This window comes from Xenopus laevis, chromosome 1L (assembly GCF_017654675.1).
Source record: "Xenopus laevis strain J_2021 chromosome 1L, Xenopus_laevis_v10.1, whole genome shotgun sequence".
Lineage (NCBI taxonomy): Eukaryota > Metazoa > Chordata > Amphibia > Anura > Pipidae > Xenopus > Xenopus laevis.
Window position 1 is genome coordinate 164,040,985 of NC_054371.1, and position 16,683 is coordinate 164,057,667.

The 16,683-nt window shown below is 38.6% G+C and overlaps 1 protein-coding gene across 7 annotated transcripts in view; it reads right to left on the reverse strand.

Moving 5' to 3' along the window:
* Nucleotides 1–16,683, reverse strand: part of cit.L (citron rho-interacting serine/threonine kinase L homeolog) — an 87,253-nt gene that overhangs the window by 35,053 nt on the left and 35,517 nt on the right. For all 7 annotated transcript variants that reach the window (XM_041566318.1, XM_041566304.1, XM_041566317.1 and 4 more), the window contains 4 exons: nucleotides 10,480–10,585; nucleotides 9,583–9,726; nucleotides 5,109–5,228; nucleotides 4,692–4,862 (listed from right to left, as the gene is read on the reverse strand). In XM_041566318.1, coding sequence (XP_041422252.1) covers nucleotides 4,692–4,862; nucleotides 5,109–5,228; nucleotides 9,583–9,726; nucleotides 10,480–10,585 — 541 coding nt within the window. The remainder of the gene's footprint in view (nucleotides 1–4,691; nucleotides 4,863–5,108; nucleotides 5,229–9,582; nucleotides 9,727–10,479; nucleotides 10,586–16,683) is intronic.

The following is a 16,683-nucleotide window of genomic DNA, read 5'->3' on the forward strand; positions in this document are numbered from 1 at the left end:
TTAAAAGAAATTATTGCAAAAACATGTAAATATACATTAACATACAACTGCCTTGCAACATTAAATATAACACTCACTTACAATTCCATAACTGTGAATTATAAAGAGGTCTAATTGATGTTTGAAGACTGCTGAGTTTTCCCATAAAACAAGAATGCCGTTACTGAAGAACTAGGTAACCAAGAGCTACTGAATTTAACAATAGCTGGAAAGAAATTGAAATGACATTTATAAAGACAACAATATGTAAGCAACTAAAAAAGGGTAGTTCATTTTTTTTTCTTCAATCACTTGGGGACTGAACTTTCACCAGTAGGAGGAAAGACACTAGAAAACAGGCTTCTTCTATAGCTATACTCTTTCCTTTCAGAGCAATGCCATTGTTTAAAGAATATCAAAGGAACTACTCACACTTTGTATACCAAAGAATTACTTATACATAAACATACAAAGGATTCCATCCCAAGGGAGGTCAACAGAGGTTGAGGAAAACAGAGATAGAGGAAGTCCTCTGTTCCAAAACCACTGAAAGGAGAAGGAAAGGTTAAAACTAAGTAAGCCTTATCAGAAAGGTCCATCTAAATATACCAGTAAACCCCCAAAGTGGTGCTGCTCTGAGTCCCCTGTCAAAAGAAATACAGCATTTCTTTCCTTCTATTGTGTACACATGGGCTTCTGTATCAGACTTCCTGCCTTCAGATTAAACCTCATTGCCCTGGGCAAGAGCATGCTCAGTTTGCTCCTCTTCCCCCTCCCCCTCCCTTCTCTACTGTAATCTGAGCCCAGAGCAGGGAGAGACTCAGGCAGGAAGTGATGTCACACCATGTTAATACTGCAGCTCCTATTCTAAACAAACAGAGAGTTTCTAGAGCTTTTTACTCAGGTATGGTAAAACATTCTACAGAATAAATATAGCATTCTAGCTTGCACTATTGCAGCTAATCTATTGGCAATAAAATTCCTCCGTAGCTTTCCTTCTCCTTGAAGAGAAAAGTATATAGTGGTCACACAAGATCCCCCTTTCTCTATAGGGGTCACTATATTTTTTTTTTACCCATGAGTCACACTCAAATGTACAAACTGTTGGAGAGCCACATAAGCAAGAAAAAAATCCTTGGGAATGACAAACAAGGGCTACGATAGGCTAATTGATAGCCACGTGGGCTGCCAGTCTGGAGACTCTGTTGGAATAAACCTATGCTTTAATGCCTCAAAAACTTTAAAATAAAATTTGAAGGACAATTCAACCCTAAAGTAAAAAAACCCTAGCCCCCCTACCCTACATAAACATCCTCCCTCGTCCCCCCACAGCCTAGCTGCTACCCTGGGCAAATGCCCCTAACGCTTTAATTACCCCTTGGTGCAGATTCTGTCCAGCGGAGTTAATGGCAGCCATCTTCCGGCTCTTTGGTTATCTTCAGAATGAGACCGGCGCTTCGGCAATTTTCGTGACTTTCGGCGCATACGCAGTTGTCGCAAAACAGAAAATTGCTCCAACTGCACATGCGTCGATACGGCACTTACTTCCCGAAGATTAACGACGAGAACATGCATGATGTGAACTCCGCAGAACAGAATCTGCACGAAGGGTAAGTAAAAAGTTAGGGGCATTTGCCCGGGGTAGGCTGGCGGGAGGAACGAGGGGGGGTCTATGTAGGGTAGGGGGCTAGGGTTTTTTTTACTTTACGGTTGAATTCTCCTTTAAGTCAGGCATTTCAAAATTGGCACTTACTGTGAGGCCACACTGAGAGCAACATCAGTGGGAGTGAAGAGCAACATGTTGCTCATGAGCCACTGGTTGGGCTTAACTATAAGTAAACAGGAAGTGGTGTTATCCTGAACTAGGTTTACTTAATTGTTGCCTGCAATAATCTCGCATCCAGTGCTGCAAAAATTACAAATTTCTATAATCTGGTATAGGCGTAAATAGTAGAACAACTACCATTACTGCATAATTTTGGAGAGGTACATGGTTTGTGAAGTTACAAAATGTGCTCATGCTCCTGGTGGAGTGAATCCTCGCTTGCAGAGGAGGAGACTTTTGCAAAATAAGCTAAGCTAATTACCCAACCTGAGCCACCTGGAGATGGTTGACTTAAAAGCATCATCTTGCCTCACACAGTTTAGATAGAATGGCAAACAGAGAGGTGTAAGTTATATTGTCCATGGTTGAGTTCAAATTTAAGTCAAACTGGAGGACAAATGTACATGGCTTGGGACAGAATCATAGAATAGTTATGTGAAAGTCATATAAACATAATTGGGAATAAATGAAGGGTATATGTATAGAACTAAAGTGAAGGTGAGAAAAGGAGCCTGGCATGATGGGTAGCGCATCTAAGAAACTTTATGAGCTGACAAGATTGTCAAAAGAAACACTTTAGGGCAACCCATGGCAAGGGGATACATAGTCTAGGAAGGTGGGGGTTTATAGCACATTTGGTCCCACTAGGTCAGAGACCACAACCTGTCTGGCTAATGTGGCTATTCGGTTAATGTTGCAGAGCTCCCTCTTTCTTCATGACCATGCGTAGTAATTGAATATGGGTAAAGAGTAGGCAACTTGGAAGGTCTAGGCAATGCTGTACAACTAGTGAGGTACCAATTGCTGGAATTTTTCTGGCCTAAATGGCGGAGGGCGACAATGGAAGTCACTTTTGAACTCTCCCTGTATTTAAGCCACATCGAATATAAACCACGCCCATGTTATAAGATCTTTTAAGACACAATATGTGTTACCACAATAATGGTGGTTGCACATAAAAAAACAAATGATTCGTGCTCACTGCAGGGATATCATTCATATGTAAAAAAAATAAAATAAATAATAATAAGTTTAAGTCATATTAATACCCTTATTGTACCCCCCCCCACCACTTTTAGAGATAGCATAGGTAACCCCAGAACATAATTAAACACAGTAGAGTAGGGCAGAAGATAGGGAAACCTATCAGGACCACACTACGATAAACAATACACACTGTAATACATACTGTGACACAGTGCTGCCACAGATGAGCAATGTGGGCGCTTACAGTCTGAGTATGAGGTGTGAACAATTTAGAGCTTACAATCGAAATCTAAAGTGTGACAGGTCATAACTGGCATTAAAAGAGAAATCAACCGTTAACTAAAAAAAACCCTACCCCCTTACCCTACGTAGAACCTCCTCCCTCCTCCCCCAGTCTAGCTGCCCCCCTGGTCACAGCTTCTCTACTTGGATGTCACCAGGTCTTATAGTGATAGAACCAAGGCAAGGGTTCTGGGCAGGCTAAGGAACATGTGTCCGGAAGGACGGGGAAAAATTAAACGTAGTAGTGAAACAGCCGGGGTTTCAATACCTATCAGATCGTGCAGTGTGGAATCAGGGACCAGAAGCGTAGTCAAGGACACAGGCCAGGGTCAAACCAAAAATTAAAAGTAGTACAAAGTCAGGATCCAGAAGAATAGTCAGTAGCAGACTAAGGTCAGTACCAGACAATAAGTGCACCCAGGAACTATTTTACAATAGACCTACATTGGACAATGAGTCGGTGCAGAGCAGGGGGTTATATAGCCAGCCTAATGGCTTACACTGATCACCTGTTGCCAGATTAGGTGAACAAGACATGCCTACTTGCAATTAAAAGGAAAGCAATAGCACTGAACCAGTACCTTCGCTGTCTGCTGATATAGAGTAGAGGCAATGCAGGCAGCATGAAAACAATGGTCACTCCAGGCAGGATGGTATAGCTGTTTAATAAACCTCCCTCCCTCTTTACTGCCTATAATTGTGGGTCTGGACATAAGGTCTCCCATTCTGGCACATAAATTAGATTTTGGTATGATGCAAAGCTTGCCTTAGTAACAGTGTTCACAAAAGGGTGCCTGCCTGCTAGTTGTGATAGTGAATTCTTAGACTATAGGAAACAAGATTTAAATAATTTGTATTGTGTACGTAAAGTTTATTTTGCTTGACTAACACAATAGAAAATAATTTGGAATTATTGCTTAAGGTGAATGGTCCCCTTTAAAGGAGAAGGAAAGGCTTCGTACACTTGGGGATGCCAAATGTTAGGCACCCACAAGTGATTGTTTTGACTTACCTGAAACCCCAGGCCGGTGCTCCTATCAGAAGAAAACTGCACCGGCCCGGGGTTATACCAGTGAGCACCATGGAGCGATCCTCTTCCGGCTTCTTTTTTCTTCAAATTTCCCAGGGCAAACGCATGCGCAGTTGAACGAAATAGCCAACCTTTTTAGTTAAAGTTCAGTTCAGTTTCTGCGCAGCAATGCGAAGAAAACGGAAGAGGAACGCTCAGTGGTGCTCACTGGTATAACCCCGGGCCGGTGCAGTTTTCTTCTTATAGGAGCACTGGCTAAGGGTTTCAGGTAAGTTAATACAATCACTTGGGGGTGCCTAACATTTGGCACCCCCAAGTGCACAAAGCCTTTCCTTCTCCTTTAATTTCTGTAATCTGCAATCACTACACACTTCATAGCTATCGCTAAACCAGAACTGAAAATAGGCATACATCAAATAAAATACCACACCAATAGCAGCAGAAAGTATTAACCAAGTCATATATAAATTCCCATTAAATAAGAGAAAGCATAGGTTTTAACAAGGCATCCATCCAAGAGACTGCCATGAAGTCAACATAGATTGTTTAGCTAATCAAATGCATTCATCCAAGTCTGGTGACTGCTACCTTTTGAAGCTTTTGTTGACTCTCTACTGCTTTTCGTTTAAATTCTTCTGCAGCTATTCTGGAGTCTCGCAGTTCTGTTTCATACAGATCGCTTCGTTTCCGTGCAGCTGAAAGATCTTCTTCCAACTGATGCATCATCATCTTCATCTCCTCTAACTGAGCTTGAAACTCCTAAAAGGGAAGGTAGAGCATACTATAATCTAAGCACAAGCTTATTGACACTACATTTAAGGATGGTCCACTCAACATCAAACTTATTTCAGATGGTTTTATACAAATTATATATACAGCTGCACAGCTGTATATATTGTTGAAAATGTGTCAACTCAAAAGACAAAATGACAGGACAAGATACCGGCATGTAGAATATATTAGCATATTCAATAAGTTAAATTGTCTTATTAAAAAACTAAATACCTGTTCCTTTATATCCTGAAGCTTTCTGCTCTGTTCACGGATATCATTCAAAAGTTGGAGGGCCTTGTCATCCTCCTGGGAAACTTCCATTCGGGCCTGCTCCAGACTGCGCTTTAAACTCTGATAAACATACAAAGATGTTGAAGGCATATACAGCTTTAGCTAGACAATGAGTTAATTGTTCCAAGTTTTTGTAAGCTATATAAATAATACCAAATGTCAGCTCATGTTTTCAAAATGTAAAATGGATAATAATGCAAATTAGGATCTGTTGTCCAGAATGCTTCAGACCTAGGGTTTTCCAGATAAGGGAAACAACTTCCATAATTTGCATCACAATAACTTAAAGAGGACCTGTCACCTTGAGACATAAGTGATATATATCTTTTCCCTCCTTAGTTTAACCCTTTAGTCAGCTGTTTTTGTCTATATCTAAAACGGATTAGAAAATCTCCTACATGTAAACAGTGCTTCATAGGTGCTGCCATGTTGAAACAGGACCCCTTTGTTTTCTGTGTGTGGATTGTGCCAAACTGCCAAATCTCATGGATGCTTAGTGATAGAGTATACTCTGTGATAGACTGGCTCTGTACCACTCATGTCTCACCAGGACTTGATATTCTATTAGGATTGTTTGAAACACATTGTTCTATTTAGATTGTGTGGGCTTTTACTAAAAAATCTCATAAACTATGAAATTGCCGAAACGCTAAAACCTGCTAAAACTGTGCAGTTCTTGGGGCTCATTCATAAACACTGGGCAAATCTGCACCTGGACAATAACCAATTAAACGTTTGCTTTCAAAGTTCAACCTGCAGCTGCCTGTGAAAAGCCAGTCACCGATTGGTTGCTATGGGCTACTGCCCAGGTGCACATTTGCCCAGTGTTTATTAATGAGCCCCTTTAGCTTAGTCAACCCCAAAATAAAAATGTACCTAATAAAATAAATAAATACATAATAAAATAAATAAATAATAAATAAAGACACTGCTGGGATTTAGGGTTAAATATAAAAATCAGGAAAGTGTGTGTGAAGGGTAGAGTAACTCAATACTTTTGCTTGTCAAGAGTAGACTAATTGTTTACATGAAGAGCAGAAAGCAGCAGCATTATGGTTAAACTTTAGCTGCTACTTCTGCTAATACCAGGAAAACGGAGCTCCTTATCTGACACCTCCTCCCTCTTCCCTCCTCCGTGCTGATAAACTTTACCAATGTGCTTCCCCCATTCTGTCTGTGCTTTTGAACTCCTACACAAATTCACGAGCTGTAGTCCTCCAGCCCCTGACAACTGCAGAAACTGGAGATATCGCGAGAGGAGTGTGCAGGGCTGATTCTACCCATGATGCCTTGCTCTCCTGACTTTCAGAAAGTCGGGGCTTCAGTCAGTATCTCGTGGACATTTTCAAAAGTAGTTATAAATTGAGATTAAGTGAGATTTGAGTTGAATAAATTGAGGTATGTGGTTTGTTTTAACAGTTTTATTGCCTTCCTAGTGTTAACTCAATCGTGACAGGTTTCCTTTAAGTATACTAAAAATTAAAAAAAACGACAGTTTACTACAAAATAAGGCAATTCAAACAAAAAGACGAAAATACAAAAGCTTGCCATGGACTGTACAGTGCATGTTTTATATATGTAGCTCAATATTGGGATATGATCTTCTTTAGAACTGCCCATTGCTACATCAGTTCAGGCATCCAGAAAACATCCTAGAAAATTCTAAGTTGGTACTTTGTACCAGCACATATAGCAAAATGGGTACCATCTTAGGATCCAAACTACTTTAGAGGTTATATACTTAATGGATATTTTTTGTTTTTTCTTTCCTACCTTATTGATGCATTATCTCAGGATATTACTATGACAATTGTGTTGGAAAATTGTTGTCAAATATTTTTTAAAAAAGTGAGTTAGCCTGGTCAATGGATTGTTGCTCCACCATTTTAATAGTTCAGAGTTATACCCTGGGGTAAATAATGGGGTTTGGAATATAGGTGCTGCAGGAGTCCTGGGAGACATAAAACCTGGAGAAAATGTAACTCTATTCAAGATTGTCACGGTGGTGCTTAGGCATGGGCTAATGGTCTGTACCAGCCATTTTGGTTGAGTCTAAAGCAGTGATCCCCAACCAGTAGCTCGTGAGCAACATGTTGCTCTCAACCCCTTGGATGTTGCTCCCAGTGGCCTCAAAGCAGGAGCTTATTTTTGAACTCCAGGTTCGGAGGCAAGTTTTGGTTGTATAAAAACCAGGTGCACTGCCAAACAGAGCCTCAATGTAAGTTGACAATCCACATAGAGGCTACTAAATGGCCAATCACAGCCCGTATTTGGCACCCCAGGAACATTTTTCATGCTAGTGTTGCTCCCCAACTCCTTTTACTTCTGAATGTTGCTCATGGATTCAAAAGGTTGGGGATCCCTGGTCTAAAGCATAACTTCTGCACTGCAAGGAACACAAAAATAGTATTCTATATCTATCCAATGGGAACCACATGAGAGACAATGCAGACAAATGGGCTGTGTATTATTATTAATAATAATAATAATAATAATAATAATAATAATAATAATAATAATAAAGTAGAATAGGCAGACCTATTATGTAAAGCTTTCTTGTTTACTCTCTGGGACTTGTTGTTCCATATGAAGTTAAAAATTTTAGTCAGGAAGCATTTAAGTTCAGAAATGTTTATCAACACCAGAACAGGACGGAAGTTCCATTCTTACAATAGCTTGAGAAAGTAAAGTTTAGGGCAACTATTTAAAAGTGCAAAAGCAATGCTGGAGGATAACAAAAATAATTTTATCCATAACAACCAGCTCCTTGGATGTTACTCCCAGTGGCCTCAAAGCAGGAGCTTATTTTTGAATTCCTGACTTGGAGGCAAGTATTAGTTGCATGGAAACCTGGTGTTCTGCCACACAAAGCCTACTGTAGACTGTCATCCATATAGGGGCTACCAAATAGCCAATCACAATACATATTTGGCACCCCCAGGGGACTTCTTTTATGCTTGTGTTGCTCAAAAACTCTTTTTACACTTGAATGTGGCTCCCAGTTAAAAAAAAGGTTAGGGGCCCCTGATCTAGAGGCTAAACCATTCACATAATCTTATACTGTCTTATACTAGGTAACAAAAATTGATTGGATTCTTAAATCTATTTTGTCAAGCTTTTAATTGAATGAAAAAACAGGTCTAATTGTTTTAACAATTTCTTGTTTACGGTTCTTTGTTCTTATGAAAATGTTTGAACAACATTTGCATAGATTTGCATAAGATATATCTGTATGATTGTCAAATTGTCAAGTCAATTTATTTTATTGTAAACTCAATAAAAAGAAAAGTACAAAACACACAATTAGATAGACTAATTTGCCATTTGAAGAGATAGATAGGATAGATAGATAGATAGATAGATAGATAGATAGATAGTCAATAAAAAAAAAAAGCATTCGTTCACTAGCAAAAGAGTGTGCTGATCCATTTTTTGAAAGTAATGAAAATATAATGTACTGTTGCCCTGCACTGGTACAAGTGCTGCATTTGCTGTAGTAACACTGCTATAGTTTATATTCAAGCACAGGACACACAGTAGATAACAGATACACTACGTAGCAGAGCCAGGCCAGGCTGGAAGCAAGCATGCGTGCAAATTGTTGCTTGTGCACATGCACACAAATTCGCCACAAGCGCAAATTAACTGAGAGAGGGGACCAGACATGGGGTAGGCAGCAGAGAAGGTCGGTGCCTGGTGCCCCCTACCTTTGCACCCTAGGCACATGCCTACTATGCCTACCGCTAGTTCCGGCCCTGCTATGTAGTATCCCACTGTATACTACAGTGCTTATCTGTTATCTGCTATGTAACCTGTGCTCTTTCCACTTTTTCATCTTTGAATGGCTGCCCCCGTGGCTAAGGAGTATCTTGTTTACATAAACTATAGTAGTCTTTCTGACGCAAACACACAACTTTTACCAATGCAGGACAACAGTACATTATATTTTTATAACTTTAAAACAATTTCATTTGTTGGTATTACTGTTCCTTTAAATAGTGCAACATTCTATAAACGCATATAGTGTATACTTTTCCATTCCTGCTACGCAAATGCTTAGTAGTTCTGCTAACAATAAAATTATTTGAAAAACACAATTTATATGCAAATAATATGCAAAACAAACATGCACATTAAAAAAATAAAGGTAAAAAAAAAAGTTAAAGGTAACTAATAGGAAATTTGGAGTATTAATCAACTCAATAATACAAATAATTATATTGCCTTTAAGGTACTTTTTAAAATTCGAATACCTGACAAAATAGTGATACCTCCTATGTAAAGGAGCTAAGCTCTTGGTATACTACAGAGGAACTGTTATGGCTAATTGTTCCTAATTACTGTAATGTTTAACTGCGTTGTAAAGAATATCACAGATGGAAATCATTTTGAATGAATGTAATTTAATGCTCACGCTGCATTCTGTTATGTAGGTTGCCAAGTCCTGTTCCAGAAGAGATCTCTGAGTTTCAGATGATTTCAGCTCAACTTCCTTTTGACTGAGAACAGCCTCCACTTCAGAAACCCGTCGATGGAGTCGCGTCATTTCTTGCTCCATCTGCAATATACACAAAATAAACTGGATGTAAACTTGTAAAGTTTTTCCTGCTAACTTGCGAGCAAAAGAAAATTTTCTAAAAAGATGCTGCCACATATACTGATCAAACTGCCAACAGCGAGCTCACTTCTTCTACAAGATGGACTCTCAAAGTCATCCACAATCAGGCTGTTCACATTTAAATAGTAGCCGATGAAACTCCTCACTGAGAAGAGTTTTGTAAGAAAGATACAGTAATTTTCACCTGTTAATGTCCCTTTAGAATTATCCCAATTCCAAGTCTGAAGAGAAGATGATTTGCCTCATTTTCATATAAACAAGGAGAAAGCAGTTCAGAAAGTCTCCAAGATGAGTGTAAACAATATCCAGTAAATTGCCCAAAATGTTCCGCACAAAAAAAATAAAACAATTTATTTCTTTCTATCCACAAGCACTGAATGTCTACAGTTTAGGAAGAATAAAAATGAATTTGCAACAGCTTATCCTCTCCAACAACGAGCAATGTGTTCTCCTCACCCAAAATAGAGGTAGCCCACACTTGTTGTAAGATAGACTATTGAAGGTCCAGAGCAGTCAGTTGAAAGTAATGAGAACAAAAATATTTTCAAGGCCTGAACACATTTGTAAGGTTAAAGAGAGCTGGTGGAAAAATACTCTCCGCACCAAACAACAAAAATACTTTCTTGATTCCCACGTAAGCAGTGGATGTGTAATTCTGCAGCAAACAGGCAGGCCGACCGTTGATTTAAATACCTTGTGGCATTTGTCCTGTGTGTCCTGAAGTTCTTTACTCTTGAGAAATAACTTCTTCTCCATGGAGCTCACCTTGGCTGGAGAGTCCAGACCAGATGCAATGGACCTAAAACAAATGCACAAAGACAAATGGACAGCTGAATATATAAGCTCTTAATTAATTTTCAGATAACCAAAAAAAGATTCCAGGCCTAACTGCACACCTTTTCTTTATCTACTGTTTTATATGTCAAGGATCCCAAACCTTTTTTACCTGTGAGCCAGAATCAATTGTAAAAAGAGTTGTGGAGCAACACAAGAATGAGAAAAATTCCTGTGGGTTCCTAAGTGATGTGATTGGTAGCCCTGTGTTGACTGTCAGCCTACAAAAGTCTCTGATTGGCAGTACACCTGGTTTTTATGAAACCAAAACTTGTCACCAAGTCCGGAATTCAAAAATAAGCCTTTGCTTTGAGGCCACTGGAAGCAACATCCAAGGGGTTGGTGAGCAACATGTTGCTCACAAGCCACTGGTTTGGGATCACCGATATATGTCAAAAATGTGTCAAAAAAGTTTTTTTAGTGGTTCTCTAATCAGATATAGCTGTTGAAGGGAAATGCCCCTACATACAAAAAACACTGAACTGCAATGGATGCTAAATAATTATTTTTTAAAAATATATTTTATTTCCTACAGTTTATAAGATGTAAATGGTTTATGAGTGTGTTCCCTCTGCAGACACCCAACCATGATGTGGCAGCAGTGCAAATTGCCTCCTCCTGTTGGAATCATCCAGTCAGGGCAGGGCAATCTGTCAGTGACTCGCAGTAATAGTGTGATGGTGGAGCTAAGAACAGTATTTTCAGTCATTTACTAACAAATCATTAACTATATGATTTATGAGGTACAAAAGGTGCAAAAATGGAAAAGAGATAGAAAAGAGTATTGCAAGGAGTAGTAACAATAGCAGGATAGGATATGACCCTGAGTATCAGATGGGGGTCAGTGGAACAGAGAAAAAGCAGATATTCTAAACTGTTATTTTTTTGGCTGTCTACACAAATAAGGAACCAGCTAATGAAGGTTTCCTTCTCAATAGTACCAATTGAAGTAATTCAACTAATGATGCATGGTTTACGGAAGAAAACATTCAAAAGAGACTAGAACATGAAGAGATAAAAGATAAACAAAGGTCCGTGATCGGATGGTATTCATTCCAGGGTACTAAATGAACTTAGCTCTGTGATTGCCAAACCTCTTTACTTATTTTTTTAGGATTTGGTGAGGTTTGTCAAGGTGCCAAAAGACTGGTGAATTGCGAATGTGGTGCCACTATTCAAAAAAGAGATCCTGTTCTCAGCCTCAAAACTATAGGCCGTTTAGACTGATATCAGTGGTAGGAAAGCTTTTCAAAGTGATATTAAGGTATGAGATACTTGACTTCATTGCAAATAATACTACTATGAGTTTGTGCCAGCATAGTTTTGTGCGTATTTCTTTTTATGAGAATATGAGCGGGAACCTTGACTCTGGGATTACAGCTGATGTAAACTACTTAGACTTTGCCAAATCATTTGATACAGTACCACACACACAGAAGGTTAATGGTTAAATTAAGGAATATTTGCCTGCAATCTGGTTGCTGGAGTCCAGCCTAGCAACCATGCATTGATTTGAATAAGAGACTGGAATATGAAAAGGAAAGGGCCTGAATAGAAAGAGGAGTAATAAAAAGTAGTAATAACAATAAATGTGTAGCCTTACAGAGCATTTGTTTTTAGATGGGGTCAGTGACCCCCATTTCAAAGCTGGAAAGAGTCCTAAGAAGAAGGCAAATAATTTAGAAACTATAAAAAAATAGAAAATGAATACCAATTGTAAGTTGCTTAGAATAGGCCATTCTATAGCATACTAAAAATTAACTTAAAGGGAATCACTACTTTAACAATTTATTTAATTCCAGGCAATGTCATTCTGTGACTACGAAAGAAAATAAAGTACTGTCTTACATAGAAAAGGCATTAACTCAAGAGATGAAAACATAATTTTGCCTCTTTATAGGTCCCCAGTAAGGCTTTGTCTGGAGTATGCAATGCTTCGGATATAAATGAGTTGGAGAGAGTAAAGAGTCTTGCAACTAAACTTTTTAGAGGGATGGAAGGTTTAATGTATGTGGGTAGACTGTCAAGGTTGGGCTTGTTCACTCTTGAAAAAAAAAAAAAAAAAAAAAAAAAAGACGCTTGCGAGGGGACATGATAACTCTTTACAAGTACTTTAGAGGGCATTGTAGACAGATAGCAGGGGGGAACATTTAACACATAAAAAGAATCCCCACACCAGAGGCCACCCCACTAGAGCAGGGATCCCCAACCTTTTGAACCCATGAGCAACATTCAGAAGTAAACGGAGTTGGGGAGCAACACTAGCATGAAAAATGTTCTTGGGGTGCCAAATAAGAGCTGTTATTGGACATTTGGTAGCCCCTATGTGGATTGTGATGGCTGATTCTGTTAATGCTGAAATAGCACTCAAGACAGCTGTTGAATAAAAAGCTAAATAGCTCAAAAAACACAAATAAAAAAGGAAAACCAACTGCAAATTGTCTCAGAATATCACTTTAATTCCTTTAAACACCATAAGATCATTACTTTAACAGGTAAGATGTGGACAGTAGGTTTTCAAATAAAAACACAGAAAAAAATAGAATCATCATTTAAAATGATATTAAACTGCTTTAAATTCATTCCTAAAAGTTTAGGATCACCCTGTGGCTTTAGTCATGTAAACAAACAAGACTGAAGAGGAAAGAATTATAAAAATGACAAGTCTTGGGGGACAGATGCTCTTATTGTTAAGATCTATAAATATGATAAGTTTTGTAAAGCAACAATCAAAAAGGAAAGAATAGTAAATGAGAACGTGCTGCTTCATGTGCAAAGTCCATCCTGTAAAGGTACTAGTGTCTCAGCTCAAACAAGTTGTCAGTGGCTGGCACAAAATATAGTACTTACATGTTTAACCAAAATTAATGTGACCAATAAACCCTCAAATGAGCTTAGTTCAGTTTAAATCAGCTCACTATTGCTCATTTTTCAGACTGCCTTATGGTAATGGTACCCAAGGATTGGAGAGAAGCTTATTTAATGCCAACACTTAGAAAGGGATTACGTTCTGAACCTGGCAATTATAGGCCAATTAACGTCTATGGTGGGCAAGTTATTTGAAGATTTGTAATATTCATATTCAAGATTATGGTCTGAGAATGATAAGCAGTAGTAATCAGTATGGTTTTATGAGGGACGGATTATGTCAAACAAAAGTAATTGCTTAGTAGGAACTTTGAAAGTGAAGTACAGCAGTGATCCCCAACCAGTAGCTTGTGAGCAACATGTTGTTCACCAACCCCCTTGGATGTTACTCCCAGTGGCCTCAAAGCAGGTGCTTATTTTTAGATCCCTGCTTTGGAGGCAAATTTTGGTTAAATAAAAAACAGGTGTCCATATATGGGCTACCAAATGTCCAATTATGAGCATTTATGCACCACCCAGTAGCATTTCTCATGCTTTTGTTGCTCTCCAACTTTTTTTACATCTGAAGGTGGCTGACGCTAATTAAGTAAATCCAAGATGTGCCATGCCTGCAGGGGTATCTGGACACACTGGAAATTTGGGAGGCTAATTGGTCGATGAGATTCAATATTTATAAATATAAGGCTTTTTGAAGTTAGACATAATTTAAGTAAATCCTTGATGGAAAAATACCAGGGGTAATAAAATTAGCTGTGGCAAGCAATGACAAGCAGCATCAGAAAGGGCGAGCAATATATTGTCCTGTATTAAAGGGGGTATGCATTCATGGGAAGATACAGAAATTCTTCCACTTTACCACAACTGGTAAGGCCCCATCTAAAACATTCAGTTCAAATTTGTTCTCCTGTTATTAAAATGGAAATTAATGAAATGAAAAAAGTCCAAAGAAGAGCATTTCAGTTGAATGGTATATAAAGCTGCAGTTATTAAGAAATAATGGGCAATATAGGATTGTTTACACTGGAGAAGAGGAGCTTATGGTTAGATATAATAACTATGTATAAATATACCAACAAATTCTCTGATGCTTTTTTCATAAGTACATAAGAGCAGCCCATTATATCAGGTATGCAAATAAAATCACTGGGGGTGCCTAACTTTTGGGTCACCCTTCCTTTAAGATGCAAAAAGTTTTTTTTTAATTTCTACAGTAAGAGCTGTGACAGTCTCTTCCTGAAGCAGTTCTAGCAGATCTATTAGACAGTTTCAATCAAGGATTCCTTAAAAGAACGAAAGAACATTCTGGGACTGGTCCAATTAGCCTCTTGGGAGTCAGGAAAGACTTTCTCTACTATGTTACTATAATAATCAATTTAATGGAAACAATCTATGCACAAAATATTCACTGTATAAGAAAAATTAAAGAGGTGGTTCATCTTTAAGTTAACTTTTAGTATGTTATAGAATAGCCAATTCTAAGCAACTTTTCAATTGGTCTTTATGATTTATTTATTATTATTTGCCTTTTGACTCTTGCCAGCTTTCATAAGGAGGTCACTGACCCCATCTGAAACAAGTGCTCGGTATGGCTTCAAATCTATTGATATTGCTACTTTGTATTATTCATCTTTCTATTCAGGCCCTCTCCTGTTAATATTCCAGTCTCTTATTCAAATCAATGCATGGTTGCTAGAGTAATTTGGACTCTAGCAACCAGATGGCTGAAATTACAAACTGGAGAGCTGCTGAATAAAAAGCTTAACTCAAGAACCGCAAAAAATAAAAACCAATTGCAGATTGTGTCCACAAACCACTCTGTACGTCAGTGATCTCAAACCAGTGGCTCGTGAGCAATATGTTGCTGTCCGACCCCTTGGATGTTGCTCCCAGTGGCCTCAAAGCAGGTAATTATTTTTAAATTTCAGGCAAGTTTTGTTGCATAAAAACTGTGTGTTCTGCCAACCAGAGCCTCCTGTAGGCTGCCAGTCCACATAGGGGCTATCAATACAGCCCATATTTGGCACCTCCATGAACTTTGTACTTTCTTTTGTTGCGCTCCAACTTTTTTTACATTTGAATGCAGCTCACGGGTAAAAAAGGTTGGGGACCCCTGCTCTATGTCATACTAAAAGCTAATTTAAAGACGAACAATCCCTTTAAAGGAGAATTTAACCCTGTATAAAAAAAAAAAAAAACCCACCCCAGGTAGACCCCCTCAGTCCAGCCTAACTGCCCCCCGGGAAATGCCCCATACTTTATATACTTACCCCTCGGTGCAGATTCTGCCAGCGGAATTCCATGCAGCCATCTTCCGGGTCCTCTGGAAGCTGAGTGGAGATCTGCAATTTCCGTCCAATTCAGCACATTCGCAGTTGTCAAACTGCTCCAACTGCGCATGCGCCGACATACCGATCTCCCAGTTAGCTTACAGAGGACCCGGAAGATGGATGCCGTAAAGTCCACTGCCAGAATCTGTGCCAAGGGGTAAGTATAAAGTGTCGGGCATTTCATCGGGGGGAGGGGGGTCTACCTGGGGTGGGGGGGTACAGGGTTTTTTTCTCCTTTAAGACAAATTTGAAACAAGGTCAGATTTTGGTGCTTAGTACTGTATGTCTTTTGAAAGTGACAAGTCTTTGTTAATATGTTTAGAAATTCCATTAGGTATACTACTGGAAGGGATATTTAGATTTGAAATATAAAGTCACAGAAGCAAACAGGATGGTTGGGTACTTCCAGTAATATATTCTTATAAAGGGTAGGTCTCCATGACCCCATTTAATAAGCCTTATAAAAAAATTATTGTGGGTTCTATATAAATGTTTTGTATATTTGTTAGTATACAAAAAAGACATTAAAATTATAGAACCAAAAAAAAAAAAAAACCATGTCCACAAACTCTACATAACAAAGTATCTTAAAATGGATGTTGTGTGATATCTACATCTTACATGATCATCAGTTATGCTTTTTTTTTATGCTACATTATTACCAGCATTTAATGGACATTTCTAAAGGGTTTTTCTAAAGGTTCTTAAGGCATTGAACTGGAAATCAAGATTACCTATGGTCAATGTATCAGCAATAAAAATGAATGTTAGGTTTCCAATCCTCTAGATGTTGTGAACTACCATTCCCAAGATCCCTAGGTGTCTGGCATTTCTGGGGTCTCAAGGACATACAGTATTTGCTAAAGTG